General features: G+C 45.7%; 1 protein-coding gene across 4 annotated transcripts in view; it reads right to left on the bottom strand.

Moving 5' to 3' along the window:
* The window catches only part of PHLPP2 (PH domain and leucine rich repeat protein phosphatase 2), a 147,123-nt gene that overhangs the window by 48,580 nt on the left and 78,589 nt on the right, over positions 1-19,954 (bottom strand). For all 4 annotated transcript variants that reach the window (XM_042856983.2, XM_042856984.2, XM_005310209.5 and 1 more), the window contains 4 exons: positions 16,254-16,400; positions 6,694-6,924; positions 5,620-5,822; positions 2,351-2,411 (listed from right to left, as the gene is read on the bottom strand). In XM_042856983.2, the coding sequence (XP_042712917.2) occupies positions 2,351-2,411; positions 5,620-5,822; positions 6,694-6,924; positions 16,254-16,400 (642 nt within the window). The remainder of the gene's footprint in view (positions 1-2,350; positions 2,412-5,619; positions 5,823-6,693; positions 6,925-16,253; positions 16,401-19,954) is intronic.

Below are 19,954 nucleotides of genomic sequence, written 5' to 3'. Positions count from 1 at the left end.
GACCATCACTTGGTGTGGTATAAGCGTCTCGTCCAGTGATTATGAAGACAAATTAGCTGGTACCAGCTACTCTGGGTTTTGTGGTTGTAGCATGGGAGAAGGCTGCTGCTGTTTGTGGTTCTGAACTCCGGGTGGGGTTAGTACTGTACTCATGCCTGGGTCAAACCTATGGTCCACCTAGCCCAGTATCCTGTCTTCTGACAGTGGCTGGTGCCAGATGCTTTGGAGGGAAATGAACAGAACAGGGCAATTATCGAATGATCCATCCTGTCATCCACTCCCAGATTTTGGCAGTTGGAGGTTAGGGACAGCCTGAGCATGGGTGCCATGATGGACCGATCCTCCACGAACTTATCTAATTTTTTTTAGAACCCAGTTATACCTGAGGCCTTCACAACATCCCCTGGTAATGAATTCCACAGGCTGACTATGAGGTGTGTGAAGAAGTACTTCCTTATGTTTGTTTTAAACCTGCTGCCTATTAATTGCATTGGCTGACCCTGGTTCTTGTGCTATGTGAATGAGGATGAGAAGTAGTTTTCTTCTGTGAGAGTGTGTGCCCTCCCAGTTGGTGCTGAAGGTACCGATCTAGCTGGCCCTGAGGATCATGGAGGCAACAGTGCTGACATTGTTGGTTCCAGGAACTGGAACAGCATCAGTGGGGAGGGACATATCAAAAGTCCAGGTAAATCCCTACAGGTGCTTCCTAGAAGATGAGGAGGATTTTAAGGGTACTGTGGGAGGTTTTGAGGAGGCCACCAGCACTGAGTTTGATGACCTCCAGTCCCCAGAAAGTCCCAATGTCTGGAAGCCAGGATTAGAGTCTCGGCGCAGAGACTGCTCCATCAGGAAGGCCCTCAGGTGGGACTCCCTCAACTGCAGGGTCTGCTTTGAGAAGGGCATAAAGATTTTGCAATGGTCTGAAACGTGTCCCTTGCTGAAGTGGAACAGACCCCTTGCATGATCGTTGTTCAGGAGATAATGGCCTTATATGAGGGGCAGCTCAAAGTCTGAGGACTTGTGGTCTCCCAGGCAGGCAATCGGTACCAAACATTCAGTGAAGGAGAAGTCCTTTCTTCGCTGAAGAACCCAAGTTTGGAAAAAGTAAAAACCTAACACTATCACTAACTGCCAACTATAAGAACTATGCACAATGAGAAACAGGTATGTTTGCTCCAAAAGTGAGCTGCTCTGACCCATGCCACAAGCAGTAAGAAGGGTGTGGCTGGATAGCTCCATCTTTTATATTCTTCCTGGAACAAATGGGGATGTGAAGGAAGCATGTACCACCCTAATGGATGCTGCTGAACAGAAAGTTGAGACATGCACACTGGACAAGCAAACACCAACTGCTGAATATGTATACAGACTATCACTCAAAGAAGAACTATATCCCTCCCATTTCCTCTAGAAGGCAGGAAGAGGAACATTTGGACATTCTGGAAGTTGCTTCACGAACTTAGAGAAATCAGCTGATGAACTGAAAGCTCCCAACACCATCAGGAAATGGGACTAAGAGCTTGTCTACATGGGAAAGGTATACTGGTAAAAGCTACAGTATGAATTAAACTGATACAGTTATACCAGTATAACTTCTCATGTGGACACACTACTCCAGTACCAGAATGCCTTTTTGTGGTATAGCTAATATTGCTTTGGAAGAGGTTTAAAGTAAACAGAAAAACCCACACTCATTCTGGAAGAGAAATCCCTGATAGGCAGTTATAGTAGTATACATACTGGTTTAATTACACCAGCATACTCACAAAACTTTCCCATACAGACAAGCCAAATCCAATCACTGCTGTGCTTAACTCCAGAAGCATATTTACCTCCTACATGAACAGAGCTTCTGAGGCACAAAAACTCAGGCATTGGCATTTATGTTGACCTCTTGAACTGTGGTAGAATTCCCATGGAAGCCAACATGCACATGGGGGAAGGGCATGCTATAGGGCTGAGTTCTAAGGAACAAAGATTTCTCTTCCGAAGGCAAGTTTTGGGGATGGAAAAGGCCTGAAATAACAAAGTGGCATTTCAAATGAACAGTTAACTGAATGGACAGAAAAATCCAACTGAGCATCCTTTCAGGGACAGAAGAGCAGACGTCTTTGAAGAGACAGATCCTGTGCAACAGTGGAAATCACTATACAAAGACCTTTGATAGATCCATGCAAAACACAGATTTGATAATAATCAAGTTTCTCCTTGTAATTTCCCAAGAAGCCTAGAGAAAGTGCCTGTGTCACTCAATACACACAGCCCAGGACTTGGATTCCAGAGAATCTGCAGGAAGTGGTCCAGGCCCCCCAGGATTTCACTCTGTATCCTTTTGTGTGTCACCACTTACCAGGAGATTTCTAGGCAGGTCAGCAGAGTAGGGACTGGATAAACATTTACAGTCATCAGACCTGATCAAATAAAGCAAACAGTAATGAGTCCAGACTGCTAGAAGGGGAACAGCAGAGACACAAACACTGTTTCCCAGAAATATACTAAGGTAGATATCAAGTGCCAACCCTTCAAAATCTCTAGTGCCCAAACAGACATTTGTTGCATCTGCAGACAGGAAAAGCCCATGGTATGAAGAGCCAGGCTGCAGTTCTTCTCTCCTCAGGTATCAGAACTACATATTTCTCTAAAAGGGTGTTCCAAGAGATTATTATTTCTACTGCGGTGGTTATAGGATTCTTGTCTCTAGTATGATGCAGTGCAGCACAAAGGGCAGCAAGAGAACCATTCTCACTCTTTCAGGAACAGCAGCAAAATGAGAATAACTTGAGGGCATGTATCATTTAATCAAAGCACCAGAGGCGGGATTGCTCTGGAAGGCTAGTGAACATGGCAAATCAAAAATGATCATTCTTGCTACAACCCAACATCAGTACTTTAAGCAACAATGCCACAGACTAAAGCAAGAATCTGCACGGACATCCTTCCATTTGTAACTCTTATTATAAGATGCTACTGAAATGCACTTCCATTTCCTTTTCTCCCTATGAAAAGCATGATGAACTAGAGGGAAGTGTCAGTGAGTTCTACCAGTCGGGAAGGTTCACTTTGCTGCAGGAGGCTGTACTCAGTGGATGGCTCATCAGCCTAGGCAAGTGAGGCACAGCCTAACTAAAAAACTGAAAAGCTAATGCCCAAAAGCTACATTTTTTGTATATATAGAGAGAGATGCTTAAGGACGGTTAAGCATGTTCATAAATAGTAACAAAAGTCCACAAGAAGCTCTTATAATTTGATTTAAATTTGTCACATTATTCTCTCCATCTCAGTACTGAAACACAATGCCAGAAAATGATGTGCTGCAGGTGAGGTTCAAATCATGGTGCAGGTATTGGTGCCTCAGGAAGCTGCCTTGTTACCACGGCAACGTATCATGCACAGGAGTCACTTTATGAGGGTGTTGCAGTGGTAACCACAGCTTGGTGAGGACACGGCAGGATTGCAGCAATTAAGGTCACTTCTGACAGCGGGGCTGCAGGGGGATCCCCCCAGCACTGACACAGCAGGTCTCTGTCAATCTGTTTCTTCACTTCCCCAGGTGGGTATTGTACCCACCAGGTGGGTACCCAGAAGTCACCTACTACAAGACAGGCCCAACAAAGAAAGTAACAGAACACCACTAGCTGTCACCTGCAGCCCCCAACTAAAACCTCTCCAGCGCATCATCAAGAATCTACAACCTATCCTGACGGACGATCCCTCACTCTCAAAGACTCTGGGGGACAGGCCAATCCTCACTTACAGACAGCTCCCCAACCTGAAGCAAATACTCACCAGCATCTATACACCACACAACACCAACCCAGGACCCAAACCCTGATACAAACCCCGGTGCCAACTCTGTCCACATATCTATTCAAGGGACACTATCATAGGACCTAATCACATCAGCCACATCATCAGGGGCTCGTTCACCAGCACATCTACCGATGTGATATATGCCATCATGTGCCAGCAATGCCCCTCTGCCATGTACATTGGCCAAACCGGACAGTCTCTACGTAAAAGAATAAATGGACACAAATCTGACATCAGGAATCATAACTTTTAAAAGCCAGTAGGAGAACACTTCAATCTCCCTGGTCACTCAACAACAGACCTAAAAGCGGCAATTCTTCATAAACAAACAAACAAACAAACAAACTTCAAAAACAGACTCCAACGTGAAACTGCAGAACTGGAATTAATTTGCAAACTGGACACATTCAGATTAGGCCTGAATAAATACTGGGAGTGGTTGGGTCATTACAAAACCTAAACCTAATTTCCCCAATACTAATTTCCCCCTACTGTTACTCACACCTTCTTGTCAACTGTCTCCATTCTCATTACCACTTCAAAAAGTTATTTCCCCCTCCTTGGTATCCTGCTGTTAATTGATTTGTCTAGTTAGATTGACCTCTCACTTGTTAAGGCAACTCACATCTTTTCATGTATTTATACCTGCTCCTGTATTTTCCACTCCATGCATCTGATGAAGTGAGTTCTAGCCCATAAAAGCTTATGCCCAAATAAATTTGTTAGTCTCTAAGGTGCCACAAGGACTCCTCGTTGTTGTTGTTACTGAAACAAGACATCCCTGGCAGCAAGAAATAATGGATAGACAGGTGTCCAGTGGGGATTACAGGTATCATTAAGATCCTAAAAACTGCACTTATTGTTTTATAACTTTAAAAACCAAAAGCAGGGCATGTGCCCATGCAGCCACATGTTCCCATGACTGATACGCCTTCTCCTTCTGTTTCTTATACATACTTGGTTGGATAACCTTAACCGAGAAGGCAGGCTCTTTAGGGAAGAGTTAGACTCTTACTCTATCTGCAAAGCACTTTGCAAAATGGGGTGTTGATCTGATTGGATATTACCGTAATCAGGGCCTGCGCAACCCATTAGGCGACCTAGATGGTCGCCTAGGGCGCTACAATTTGGGGGGCAACGACCGCAGCGGTATTTCGATGGCGGGACCTTCCACTGCCTCTGTGGGGGGCGGCATTTTGGGGTGGGATCTTCTGCTGCCTAGGGTGGCAGAAAAACTGGTGGCGCTCCTGACCATAATACAAGTAAATAAAATACTATACCATCAACAATACTAATACTAAGAGAAGAGGCCCTTTTTGGATGGAGCAGAGCACAGCAGAACAAGCTTCTGTGGGATAATCCCTTGGGCTGCTACTGTTTCCATCTTTAAAGTGGTTACTGATCCACAGGATATTAAGGGTACGTCTACACTACCCGGATCGGCGGGTAGTGATCGATCAATCCCTGATCGCTCTGCCATCGATTCTGGAACTCCACCACGGCGAGAGGCAGAAGCGGAGTCGACGGGGGAGCGGCGGCCGTCAATCCCGTGCCGTGAGGACTCGAAGTAAGTGATTCTAAGTCGATCTAAGATACGTCGAGTTCAGCTACGCTATTCTCATCACTGAAGTTGCATATCTTAGATCGATCCCTCCCCCCCCCCCCCCCCCCCCCCAGTGTAGACCAGGCCTAAGAGCAGGGCTGAACTCCAGGGAGCCGCCAACCTGTGTTTCTGTGTGGGGGTGACAGGAGGGCTCTCCCTGGGTCTGGGGAGGGAGCAGGCAGGTGAAGGAGATACAATGGACATACAGTTGGTGTTGGCATAGAGGGCCCGAAGGGAGAAGCCACTCAGAGTCAGTTCCCTCAGCTGATTCCGCTCACAGTGCAGCTGCTCTAGACTGCCAAGAAAGCTCAGATCCAGGTCAGTCAGCTGATTGTCTCGCAAATCCATGTGGGTCACAGATTTGTTCCCCTCCAGGCTGTCAACAGATAATCTCCTCAGGTGGTTCAGCCTAAACATTCAGAGATAAAGGATCAGAGAAAAGGACATTGAACTGTTTTTTTGGGGAGGTGGGGGACAGAGTGACATGATGGCAGGAGAGAGAAGTGGGGAACAGACAGGCTGGAGACTGCACCAAAAGGAGGGACATGGGGGAGGCTGGAGACCAAACCCAGGATAGAGGAGTGGAGGTGTGAGTGAGGTAGAGGAAGGGTCCTGGTGAAGGGGGATTTTCTGGGAGGGGTACAGACAGTACAGTCCCTACGTCTGTTCACCTACTATTCATTATTGCATTAAATATTATTGGCTCTACTCAGTTTCTGAGCACCTTTAACAGTCAGGAGATGCTGAGGGCAGATTCCAGAGGCTAAAAGACAAAAGGCCTGGTTCTGGGACAGAGAGCTGTATTGTGCGTGGTCACACAGGAACCTGGGAAGGCACTTGCTATACATGTTAATTCAGCTATAAGATTTTCATGTCTCTTAACTGATCAGAAGTCTCACTATGTCTTTCTAAGGATGAAGCAGACCATTGCTGCAGGAATGTACAGGCTAGAAATCAGTAACTGTCTCGTCTCCAGAGAAGCAAGTGAGGCAAGGCCAGGAGAGCTGGTGAGTTCCCTACTAAGGAGTAGCAGAGCAGCAGCGCTGAACAGCAGAGGACTGGTCAGTGCTCAGCGACCTCAGCCACAGCACAATTAGCCTGCCTTTCTCTTAAATACCCTCCAAAGTGGAATTTCCCAAGCTGTGAAAATACCAATAACACCACAACCACCCAGGATGCCTACTAAGACATGCTAGAGCATTTATACAGCTTTCTTTGCTGGAAGTGAGGTTGAGGAGCACTCTGGCTGATGTATGTCAAAGCAGCTAGAGTCCACTTACCTAAGATCCACATATCTGATGTGGCTCATCCTGTTCAGCACCCCAAGGTTCAGGGTTTCCAGCTGGTTCCCTGCCATGGCCAGTTTGTCCAAGGCAGTGAGTTTCTCACAGACCACTGGCACCTCACTGAAGTTGTTGAAGGAAAGCCCGAGGGAGCAGAGCTGTTGCAGGTGTCCCAGCTCTTCTGGCAAAGATGTGAGGAAATTCCCATCAAGACATAAGGTCTGGAGACTGTTGCAGGCAAAGGGAAAAAGAGAAACATTCAGGGATGGAGAATTGAGTCACCTGTTTAACACTGTCAGTGAATTTATACACTGGCTAATTACATTTTATTATTTCCCATAGCTAACTGTGACTTGTTCCTAGCGTTGTACGGTTATTACATGATTATTTATTATTCAGCTAATATGCTTGAGTTCTAAAATTGGATGTATAAAATATAAATGCCCCGGATTAATATTTCACTTGTGTAGTTAAGCTTCTAGTTATATGAATCAGTGGAAGTTAGCATAAGCAAAGCGTAATTACATTGTAACTGTAGAGTATTTATTTGACAGGCAAGATAGGTGAAGTAACATCATTGGACCAACCTCTGCTGGTGAAAGAGACAAGCTTTAAGAGCTTACACAGAGCTCTTCTTTAGCTCTGGGAAAGGTTCTCAGAAGCCATGTCTACACTATACAGTTTTGTCAACAAAAGTCAGCTTTCATCAACAAAACAGTGGAGGTGAAGACACTGCAATGCTCCTCCTGCCAATTGAACTCTCCTGCTATGCTGACATAATAAAAACACCTGGACGAGAAGCATAGAGCTTTTTACGACAAAGTTAGAGCGACACAATGTCAGCGTAGACACTGCGTTGCTTATGTCAGCTTAAGTGACCTCCAGGTAGTGTCCCACAATGCTCATCATGACTGCTCTGGTTTGAACTCCACTGCCCTGCAGCCAGGTACACAAGCATGTGTCCCTCCCCCTTAAAGCCCCGGAATTTTTGAAATTCTTCTTCCTGTTTGCTCGGTGTAGACAGCTCACATAGCATCTTCCCAGCTGCCCATGGTGAGTACCTGCAGCAAACACTCCCGCCTGGAGTACACTGGAGTTGTCGGATCTGTGGGGAGAGGAGGCTGTGCAGTCGCAGCTCTGCTCCAGCCAAAGGAACTTTGATAACTATGGGCAAATTACTTGTGGCATGGAGCTTAAGGGGTATGAGAGGGACACGCAGCAGTGCCGTGCAAAGATCAAGGAGCTGAGGCAGGTGTACCAGAAGGCCAGTGAGGCCAATCGCCAATCTGGTGCGTTGCCAAAGACATGCCACTTCTACAAGGAGCTGCATGCCATCCTCAGCAGCAACCCCACCTCCACCACCAAGACCCTTGTGGATACTTTGGGGAGGCTGGAAGCAGAAGAGTGAATCCCGAGGATGAAGTGGTGGACAAGGAAGTGGAGTTGGAGGAGGATGGGGGACAGGCAATAGAGATGTCTGGGGGCATGGCAAGCCAGGACCTCTTTTAACTCCAGGGGGGGTCTAGGTAGCCCCAGCACTCTGGCAAACCTGATGCAGGAGAGGGGAGCTTCAGTAAAGACTCATTGTGCTTTGATACTGTAGGAAGAAATGAGGTAGAGCTATATTTTTTTTTCAAAGGGTAGAAGAGGGATAGAAATAACCAACAGTAGCACTGTTTGCATCTGCTTCTCATTTCCCTGTGCACCTAGACAGAGGGGACCCGATGGAAAAGTTTGCTGATGCACACTGAGATGTGCCAGGAATTCTCCATACTGATCTCTAGGAAACTTTCGTGAAGGTACTCTGCAATCCTCTGCCAAAGGTTCCTTGGGAGGGCTGCCTTCTTTCTTCCCCCCGGGGTAAGTAACTTTGCTGTGCTAATCGGTAATTACTTCTACAGGCACTAAACAGGCGAGCAGCATACAGCTGCATGCATGCAGGAGCTGTACCCTTGCATCCCTGGTTACCCTGAGGAGCGAGATATCAGCTTCTATCACCCTCGCCTTTGGAAAACGGTGCCAGTACTCGGAATAGTGTCCCTAGGCGTTTGTAGTCATCCCCCTCTGAAACCCACCCGCCCTTTGTCCCATCTTGCCTCTTTCCCCCTGTGCCAAACCCACCATGGTTAGGGCTCTCGCTGTGCTGTGTGCCTGCTATGGGAAAGTGAGAAATTGGTGTATGTAACTTGAAAGAAATTAAGGCTGTGAGTGCACTCATAGTAGTGCCTCTGTTTATTGTTTCTTTAACTTCTTCAGATGGGGCCTTGAGGGTCTATTCCTGCACACTAGCTGAGCAGCACTGTCTGATAAGGAGATGAACCAGGATGAGTAAGGAAGAAATGTTCAGGGAGGTGCTGCAATCATCTGATGCTGCTGATAGCGAGCAGAGAGCATTGAGAGAGGCTATCAACGAAAAATTGAGAATGGATAGCCAAGAGAGGAAACAGGGGCAGGAGTGGATGATACAGCTGCTTGAGGGCCAAACGGACTTGCTGAGGTCCCTGATTGTGCTGCAGGCGGAACACATCCATGCTTGTCTCCCCCTGCAACCCAAACAGAAACACCTTCTATGCCTTCCCCAAACTCTCCCCACACCCCCATTCTTCGCGTGTTCCTGGTCCGTCGCAGTACTCCATGCACTCCACCCAGGAACATGTTTCACAATGATAGCTGGACACACACCCAGCTGTGAAAGCCTCATTGTAAAAAGTGCTCTTCGTTGTCATGTCCCTTGTAGGTAATAGAAATGTTTGTATAGCTGTTAAATAAAAATGTACTTATAGAAAGAAAATGAATCTTTAATGGTCTACTACACGTGGTGGTTGCTGCTGAAATTCATACAGAATAGCAATCGCTGCATTTGCAAAGTAAAATTAATGCACACACAGCACTCATTATAAGGCTCATATTACAGCGCAAGAAAGCAATGCCTGGCTCAATTCATTACAGAAAGTCATATTATTGGGGCTCATGGTCAAAATTCTCCTTCAAAGCCTTCCTGATTTGAACAGCCCCCTGTTGAGCCCCTCTAACAGCCCTGGTATGTGGCTGCTCAAAAGCAGCTTCCAGCCAATCCACCTTTTCCCCCTAGTTTCACAAATGTTATGCAGAGCACAGCAGGCTGCTATGACCATGGGAATATTTTCCCTCACTGAGGTCTAACCTGCCAATAGTGCCAGCAACCCTTTAATCTGCCAAAGGCACATTCAACGGTCATTCTGCATCTGCTGAGTCGGTTGTTGAAGTACTCCCTGCTACAGTCAAGGTTTCCGGTGTAAGGCTTCGTGAGCCACGGGAACAAGGGGTAGGCTGGGTCTCCCAGATCACAATTGGCATTTCCACTTCCCTGCTTACAGCTTTCTAGGCAGGCCAGTGTTCCTGAAGATGCATCATGCACCTTCCCTGACCAAACAACCTTGGTGATCCACCAGCGCTTGCAATACCCTAGAAAAGTCGCCCTTTCTGTTGATGTATTCCATTGCAAGGTGGTCTGAGGCCAAAATGGGGATATGCGTGCCATCTATTGCCCCGCCACAGTTAGGGAATCCCATTGCCCCAAAGCTATTTCCCAAACATTGGGCAGAGTCACAGTCCTTTGTAACAGGAGGCAATTAATGGCCCTGCACACTTGCATCACTGCAACCCGCACAATGGACTTCCCACCTCCAAACTAATTCACAACTGATCAGTAGCACTCTGGAGTTGCCAGCTTCCACACAGCAATTGCCACTCACTTCTCTGCTGTGAGGGCAGCTCTCATTTTGGTGTCCTTGCACTGAGGGCAAGCTCTGCACACAGTTCCAGGAAAGTGGCTTTGAGCATCTGAAAGGTCTGCAGCCACTACTCGTCATCCCATACCTGCATCATGATGCAACCCCACCACTCAGTGCTTGTTTCCCAAGACAAAATATCAATGGTCCACTGTATGTAGCTGCCCCATGAATACCAACAGCAACCCTGAATTGTTTCTTTCCATGGCATGCAGCAGGGCAGACATCACAGTGTCATTATCAGATTCGCAGCTCACGAAATACTGCAGGATCAGCCGCATTGTGTTTCTAATGCTCATCGCAAGACTGGAGAGCAGTGCAGGATCCATGCTTTCAGACAGAAATGGCAGATGCACAGTTTACAGGGGCTGTTGAAAAGTGGCGCAAAACGTAGCAGGAAGCCCATGGAATGATGGGATGAAGAAAACTGCATCATGGGATGCTGAGCCCGCCCCCATGATTCACTGCGATCCCTTCCCAGAGTGCCCAGCAGCAGATAGCTATCCACAATGCACTGCTGTCTCTATCAATGCAAGAGCACCAACTGTGGATGCACTCCGCCAACACAAGGAGCGTTATGTGGACATGCAAAAGTGGTTTAATTACAGCAGTGGATGATCGCTGACCTAACTTAAGTCAACTTAACTTTGTAGTGCAGTCATAGCCAGAGTGTCTCAGATAAATATCAGGTGGCACAGAGTATTTAGCATAAGTAGTTACCACATATTGTAAGAGCCCATTCCAGGTGAAGTGGCCAGTTAACACCTCACAGTCATCGGACATAGTGAGTTACAGATTGTTGTAATAAGCCATAAATCCAGTGTTTTTATTAAGACCATAATTGTTAGTGTCTAGTAAAGTTATGAATGTAAGCTCCCAGGCTTGGCTTTGGAAGGTGATTGTGACAGGGCATCACCCCACTCCTGCCTCTTTTCTAGCCACATACCACTCAAAGACCTACTTCTGGCCAAACACCCTGTGTGCAATTTATTTACAATGTTCTCTCCTCCACCCTTACAAACTTGTGTAGCTCTGTATTTCCAATAGCATATACTCCTTAGGTGTCTTCCCACTGAGAGATTTTTCCTGGCTCTGACTCTTCAAAAGTGAAATCCCAGCAAGCTGCATGGAAACTTTTTAAAGACACCATAATAGAGGCTCAATTTAAATTTATACTTCAAATTAAAAAACATAGTAAGAGGACCAAAAAAGTGTCACCGTGGCTAAACAACAAAGTAAAGGAAGCAGTTAGAGGCAAAAAAGACATCCATTAAAAAGTGGAAGTTAAATCCTATTGAGGAAAATAGAAAGGAACATAGACTCTGGCAAGGGAAGTGTAAAAATATAATTAGGAAGGCCAAAAAAGAAATGGGAAGAACAGCTAGCCAAAGACTCAAAAAGTAACAGCAAATTTTTTTTAAGTACATCAGAAGCAGGAAGCCTGCTAAAGAACTAGTGGGGCCACTGGACATCAAGCTGCTAAAGGAGCACCCAAGGAAGATAAGGCCATTGCGGAGAAACTAAATGAATTCTTTGCATCGGTCTTCACAGCTGAAGATAGGTTTCAGAGATGGAAATCCATCAACCTAATGAAATTTGTTAGTCTCTAAGGTGACACAAATACTCCTGTTCTTCTTTTTGCGGATACAGACTAACACGGCTGCTACTCTGAAACCTGTCATTATGCAAGGCACTGCATTTAGCCGTATGGAATGGAAATCCATCAACCTCATAAATTTGTTAGTCTCTAAGGTGCCACAAGTACTCCTGTTCTTCTTCTTACAGCTGAAGATGTGAGGGAGATTCCTAAACCTCAGCCATTCTTTCTAGGTGACAAATCTGAGGAACTATCCCAAACTGAGGTGTCATTAGAGGAGGTTTTGCAACAAATTGATAAATGAAACAGTAATAAGTCACCAGGATCAGATGGTATTCGCCCAAGAGTTCTGAAGGAACTCAAATGTGAAATTGCAGAACTAACAACTGTAGTCTGTAACCTATCATTTAAATCAGCTTCTGTACCAGATGATTAGAGGATAGCTAATGTGAAACCAATTTTTTAAAAAGGCTCCAGAAGCAATCCAAGCAATTACAGGCAGGTAAGCCTAACTTCAGTACTAGGCAAATTGGTTGAAACTATAGTAAAGAATAGAATTTTCAGACACACTGATGAACATAATTTGTTGGGGAAGAGTCAACATGTTTTTTTGTAAAGGGAAATCATGCCCCCCCCCCCCCCCCCCCGAATCTACTAGAATTCTTTGAAGGGGTCAACGAACATGTGCACAAGGGCAATCCAGCAGATATAGCATACTTAGGCCTGGTCCACACTAACCCCCCACTTCGGACTAAGATACAAAAATTCAGCTACGTTAATAACTGAATTCGAAGTACCTTAGTCCGAACTTACCGTGGGTCCAGACGCGGCAGGGAGGCTCCCCCGTCGATGCCGCGTACTCCTCTCGCCGAGCTGGAGTACCGGCGTCGACAGCAAGCGCTTCCGGGATCGATCCAGGATCGATTTATCACGTCTAGACAAGATGCGATAAATCGATCCCTTCAGCTGAGAGAACCTAAATATCAAGTGTACAAATTATTCATAAAGCATAGTGGTTAGTGACAAGAAGATCGATAGCTTACATCCGGACCAGGAAGTAAGTATAGACGTACCCTTAGATTTTCAGAAAGCCTTTGACAAGGTCCCTCACCAAAGACTCTTAAGCAAAGTAAGTTGTCATGGGATAAGAGGGCAGGTCCTCTCGTGGATCAATAACTGGTTAAAACATAGCAAACAAAGGGTAGGAATAAATGGTCAGTTTTCAGAATGGAGAGAGGTAAATGGTGTCCCCCATGGGTCTGTTCTGGGACCAGTACTGTTCAACATATTCATAAATGATTTGGGAAAAGGGGTAAACAGCGAGGTGGCAAAATTTGCAGATGATACAAAACTACTCAAGATAGCTAAGTCCAAAGCAGACTGCGAAAAGTTGCAAAGGGATCTCATTAAACTGGGTGAGTGGACAACAAAATGGCAGATGAAATTCAATGTTGATAAATGCAAAGTAATGCACACTAGAAAACATAAGCCCATCTTATGCACATAAAATGATGGGGTCTGAATTAGCTGTTACCACTTAAGAGAGAGAGAGATCATGGAATCACTATGGATAGTGATCTGAAAACATCCACTCAATGTGCAGTGGCAGTCATAAAACCTAACAATGTTTGGAATCATTAAAAAAGGGATAGATAATAAGACAGAAAATATCATATTGCCTCTATATAAATCCATGGTATATCCACATCATGAATACTGTGTTCAGATCTGGTCGCCCCCTCTCAAAAAAAGATATATTGGAATTGGAAAAGGTACAGAGAAGGGGTATGGAACAGCTTTCATATGAGGAGAAATTATTAAGACTGGGACTTTTTGGCTTGGAAAAGAGACGACTAAGGGGGGATATGACAGAGGTCTATAAAATCATGACTGGTGTGGAGAAAGTAAATAAGGCAGTGTTATTTACTCCTTTTCATAACACAAGAACAAGGGGTCACCAAATGAAATTAATAGGCAGCAAGTTTAAAACAAACAAAAGGAAGTACATGTCTTCACACAATGCACAGTCAACTTGTAGAACTCAGTGACAGGGGATGTTGTGAAGGCCAAGACTATAACAGGGTTCAAAAAAGAACTAGATAAGTTCATGGAGCCTAGATCCATCAATGGCTATTAGCCAGGATGGGCAGGGATGCCAAACCACATTCTAAAGTGTCCCTAACCTGTTTGCCAGAAGCTGGGAATGGGCGACAGGGGATGGATCACTTGATGATTACCTGTTCTGTTCACTCCCTCTGAAGCACCTGGCATTTGCCACTGTTGGAAGATAGAATGCTCAGCTAGATGGACCATTGGTCTGATCCAATATGGCCATTCTTATGTTGTAAGACTCTCAGTCTCTTCCCCACACTTGACACTTCCTTCCTGTACCTTTTCTACTTTTTGGGTTAATGAGCCTTGTAGCTCTCTCCAGTCCATCCCCAACTGCTCAACTGGACAAAGTTTTGCCCCTCAGGTTTACTCTGGGGTGATTTAATTGGTGATCCAGTTATCAGAGTGTTGGTACAGCTACTGTTGCCCAGCACTGTCATAGTACTCTGAAGGTTTCCTTTACGGATAAGGACTGACAGGTCAGATACGAAGTGATTGCTTTGTGAAAACAGTTCATCCACCCGCGATCTGGTGTTTTTGTCTTTCAGCATCTTTCTGTGAGTTCATGCGAGAGCATAGTGATTGTCTCATTTCACCCACAAACTTGTTAATGGAGTATTTAATGCACCGGATAAGGTAACCATACATTATGATAGGCATGTGCAGGACCCATGTATCTTGAAAGGTGTATTGTGTTCATCATCATAGCAGTGGAGATATGTCCACAGGTTTTGCATGTTACAGCAGGATTTGGTGCTGCTTTGAGTTGGTGCGGGTTCAGGTTAGTGCGGAGCTTTCCTCTGATGATGACAACTAAGTCTACCTACGTTAGGTCAACGTACAGCCACTGCAGTAATTACTGCAATTTTTCATGTCCACACTACCCTTCTTCTGTCGGTGGTGTGCGTGCTCCCCAGGAGCACTTGCCTCAACTTACGGGGGACAGTTTGGGGGGGGGGTGGCTGAGAGGCCAGGCTCCCAGCTGGGAGCTTGATGCCAAGTTGACAGGCAATGTAAGTAACGCAGTGTCTACACAAGCACTGCGTCACTCTAACTATATCAACCTCAGCGTTACAACTCTTATATAGGTGGAGTGATTAAGTTGGTGTAGTGAGGGAATTACATCGGCAGGAGCAACGCTGTAGTGTAGATACTTAAAAAGTTAGGTCAGTGTAAGCTGCCTTATATTGACCTAACTCTGTAATGTAGATCTGGCCATATTTATAGTGGAAAACAATAAGAAGTTTATCATCAAAAATTCAAGCAATAGTGAGTAAGCGGAAGCAAACGGTTACATATAAAACAAAATAACAAAAGACTTTCTAGAAACTAAACTTAACTAACAGGCTAGCTTTCTGTCTAAAGTTTATCTCACCACCAAAGTCCTCTGCAGCATTTTCAACCAATGTTGGGTGAGATGCCATTTTCATGAATGTAAACGCACTGCCTGTTTACTTCCTGGGTCCAGAATAAGAGGGTGTATTCTTTACCGTCTACCTATACTCCCCATAGTTCATTGACTGTATTCAGAGACTGTATAACCACCTGTAATTTGTTTTTCCTGTGTGCTCCTTCCCTGCTGACTTCACATCTCTTTGATAACTTTGTATGTAAAAGGGCATCCATTTATAATGCTTAATTTACTCTTCTGACAGAAAACCTGTTTTTTCACTCCTGCTGGTGATTCGTCCCTTAATACAAACTCTAAGAATATATTTTCAGTGTATATATACACACACAACTCCTTACACAGTATCTGTACATACATTTCATAACTATATTAATAACCAGTGTGATCCTGGCTTTCATGTAAGCCCTCACATGACATTTTTTAGTGCACCAGAATGTATGTACCTGAATCAGGACATTCCTGTAACACATTGGTCAGTTGGCATTAAGGCCTCCTTGGGTCATACTGTGAAAGTCACTCTTAGGTTCTCAGTAAGGGTCACAGAGCAAGAGGACCTGTCTCACCAGTGATGCCTTTACTCTGTCTGCACTCAAACCAAGACATAGGGCAAATCTATAACCACAGATGAGAGGTGTTTAAGGGCCAAGACAAAAGTCAAATAACTCACTTGAACAGGCTGCCAATCTGGTTTGGCAGGTGATGAAGCCCATTACAGGAAATGTTGAGTTCAGTCAGATTGGAGATCTCACACAGTAATATAGGAAGCTCCCCCAGCCTATTATGGGACAGGTTCAGGCCCTTCAGCTGAGAGAACCTAAATATCAAGTGTACAAATTATTCATAAGCATAGTGGTTAGTGACAAATACACATACAAGGACAAGCACAAAGGTTCTCTGAGGTAGTCCAAGTACTTTCTTAAATATGACATCCCCTTTTCTCAAACCAGCTATAGCATGGCATTTCCTGTACCAAACAGGCTATAATCCATCAATAATATATACCTAAGGCTAAGATTTTTGTCACGGACATTTATAGTAAAAGTCACAGACAGGTCACAAGCAAAAAAGAAAAATTCACGGAAGCCATGACCTGTCCATGACTTTTACTAAACATATCCCTGACAAAATGGGGATCTGCAGGTCCCCACACTGCCTGAAGTGGGACAGCTGCATAGGGGCTAGGAGTCGCCTGCAGCAGCTAGGGGGCCCGTGGCAGCAGGGAGCTCAGGGGTTCCCCTGTCACAGCCAGGAGCTGCGGGGTTTCCTGCTGCCTGCAGCAGCCGGAGGGTCAGGGGTTCCTCCGCCACTGGCGGCTCTGGAGGCCCCTGCTGTGGCCATGAGCTCGGGGGTTTCCCTGCCACTGCCATGAGCTTGGGAATACCCTGCCATCTGCGGTGGCTTGGAGCTCCGGGGGCCACCAGAGGCGGCGGGGTACTTCGCGGTTCCCTGCCCCCACGACTGGCAGGGGACCCTGCAACTCCTGACCACTGCAGGCTGAAGTCACGGAGGTCTCTGGAAGTCAGATTCCATGACTTCTGCAACCTCTGACTAAGTCATAGCCTTATTCATAACATTACTTCTGCTCTATATTGGGTAAGACAAGAGAATTCTAAAGTTAGGTCAACCCAGCTATGTTGCTCAGGAGTGTGAAAAAATGCACAGCTAGGTAGTTAAGCCGACCTAAACCCTGGTAGACATCTCTAGGTCAATGGAAGAATTCTTCGGTCAAACTGGCTACTGCCTGTCAGGGGGAAGATTTACTACAGCAACAGGAGAACCTCTCCCTTTGCTACATTGAGTGTCTACTCTGAAGTGCTGTAGCACTGCAGCTGCAGTGTTTCTAGTGAAGACAGACTAAGAGTTACACACACTCCCATCTCTTTAAACTCAGAAGCAAAGCAGACAATATCTGTCTGCTAGATAAACACCTTGGATTAGGGACTATAAACATTAGAACAGGAGATTAATTAGCAATTTAAAATAATTTCTTCCAACAACAGAGTGTGTCATCTGAAGGATGGGGTGGAGGATTTCAAATGTGGGTTAAAGTCCTCATCTCAGTAAGTCTACCTTCAACGTACATTTGGGGGTGGTAAGCAACAAAAGTGGGACAGGAAAGCAGGAAATGAAACTGTTTAGCCACCAGATTAACTAGGGCCTTGAATGAATTTGGTGAAAGGCCAAGAGAAAAAGGTGTTTGGTGTAAACCAGGCACATCAAAAGAAACCTCAAAAGGCATAAACAGGGCTGTAAAGGGGGAAGCCCAGAGGTACTGTCTCTGAGGCCACATTCCACACTAGGAAGAGTGAATTGCTAAATTAAAGTTATTCACTGTAATTGGAGTTCTTTTAAGATGGACTCTACATTTTCACATTCACAGGGTGCACAGCTGGTGCCACTCTGATGGCAGAATGTTTCATAGCAGTACTCAATGGAGTGCTCTCCTGTCCCTGGTTGTGGTGGAATGGTATTACTACTTTAGGAAGAAATTCAGGATGGGGACCATAGACACCAGCTTCCTCTGGGCCCAGGTGTTGCTCAACCCCCTGCTCCGCCCCAGGTCCTGCCCCCCCTTGCTCCCTTCCCCCAAGTCCCCAAACCCATCTCACCCCTTCCCCCAAGTCCCCATTCCCACCCTGCCTCTTCCCGCCCCCTCCCAAGCGTGCACTGTCCCTGCTCCTCCCCCTCCTCCCAGAGCCTCCTGCACACCGAGAAACATCTGACTGTGGCAGGCGGGAGGCGCTGGGATGGAGTGGGAGGAATTGAACGGCAGGGATGGATGGGAGGTGCTGGGGGTGGGGTAAGGAGAGCTGGCTACCAGTGTGTGCTAAGCACTCGCTAATTTTTTTCCACGGCTGCTCCAGGGCTGGAGAGCACCCACAGAGTCAGCACCTATTGTGGGGATAGAGAACCACTTTATTCTTGTGGAAAATAATGAATGACAAATCAGCCATCAGCGCTTGTATTTCACTTACTTTTCTACCAGATGTGATTGCTATAACAAAAGCTGTCTTAATTGAAAAGTGAAATAGGGAACATTTCCCCAAGGTTCAAAGGAAGGTTTCACAAGCTGAATAAACACTAGGTTGAGGTCCCAAATTGGTGCTGGTTCTTTGACTGGAGGGTAAACATTCATTAGTTCCTTCACAAATCTTAGCTGTGTCATAGGTAAATACAGTCTTATGATCAAGGAGGATGTGGTGTGCAGAAATAGCTGCCAAGTGCACTTTGACAGATGATCTAGAGAGAGTCCTTATCATTCCAAATGGAGCAAGGACACCAGTATGGCCAGAATGAAGACTGATGCTGAATCCAGGTTATTTGCCCAAAATTGAAAATATCTTTTCCATTTGAGATAATAGCATCTACAGATTGACTGTTTTAATAGCATCTGTTGGACACTGTCTGAAGAGGACTTTTCAAGGTCTGTCAAAGTCCTCTGGCCTATGCTGTCAACAGAAGACCATGTGATCTGGGTGGATATCTGACCGTTCTGCTGGGTCAGCAGATCTGTGGTTACAGGGAGAGACAGATCCTTTAGATAGATGAAAGAGGCCTGGAAATCACTCACTCAGCTGGGGCAATCACAATTATTCTGGTCTTGTCCTGTGTTTTCTTTAGAATTCTTTGAATGACAAGAAATTGGGGGGTGGGAGGAAGCATAGACGAGATCTATTTCCCCAGTCAAGCAGAAATGCATCCAATATGGACTGGCTGGCTGTTCCTGCTCTTGAGCAAAACCGTGGGCCATATTGTGTTGCCCATGACCACTTTGTCTTGTAGATGTGGAAGAAAGGTTTTGAGAGTCCACTGAATTTCTCTCAATTCATGGACACTGATATACAGATTCTTTCCCAGAGATTCCAATGGCCCCGAATAGCCAGGTTATTGAAGTGAGCTCCCGATCCCAAATTGGAACCACTGGAAGTGGCTGTAGCTGATAGGGCTGGAGAATTGAACATTACCCCTTTTAGAACTCTGCTGCACCTCTCACATAAGGGATAGGAGTACTTCCCTGGCAACTATTTTATAAACATGCTGTATTTAGCAAATAATCTTTGCTAGCCAAAGCGGAAGCCGAAGAATTTTCATCTTGAGGCTAGTATATAGGGTTATATAGGTAACTGAAACCATGAGGCCTGGTCCATCAGTTTGAGGATCATCATTGAGGCTACATTTTAGTCACGGATATTTTTATTAAAAGTCACGGCGCTTACCAGGGGGGCTCCCCGGAAGTGGCGACATCCCCCTTGCTCAGCTGCTAGGTAGAGGCATGGTCAGGCAGCTCTGCAGGCTGCCTCTGCCTGCAGGCACCGCCCCTGCAGCTCTCACTGGCTGGGAACCGTGGCCAATGGGAGCTGCGGAGGC

The sequence above is a fragment of the Chrysemys picta genome, chromosome 14 (assembly GCF_011386835.1).
Source record: "Chrysemys picta bellii isolate R12L10 chromosome 14, ASM1138683v2, whole genome shotgun sequence".
Lineage (NCBI taxonomy): Eukaryota > Metazoa > Chordata > Testudines > Emydidae > Chrysemys > Chrysemys picta.
This window is presented reverse-complemented; position numbering and strand designations above follow the sequence as displayed.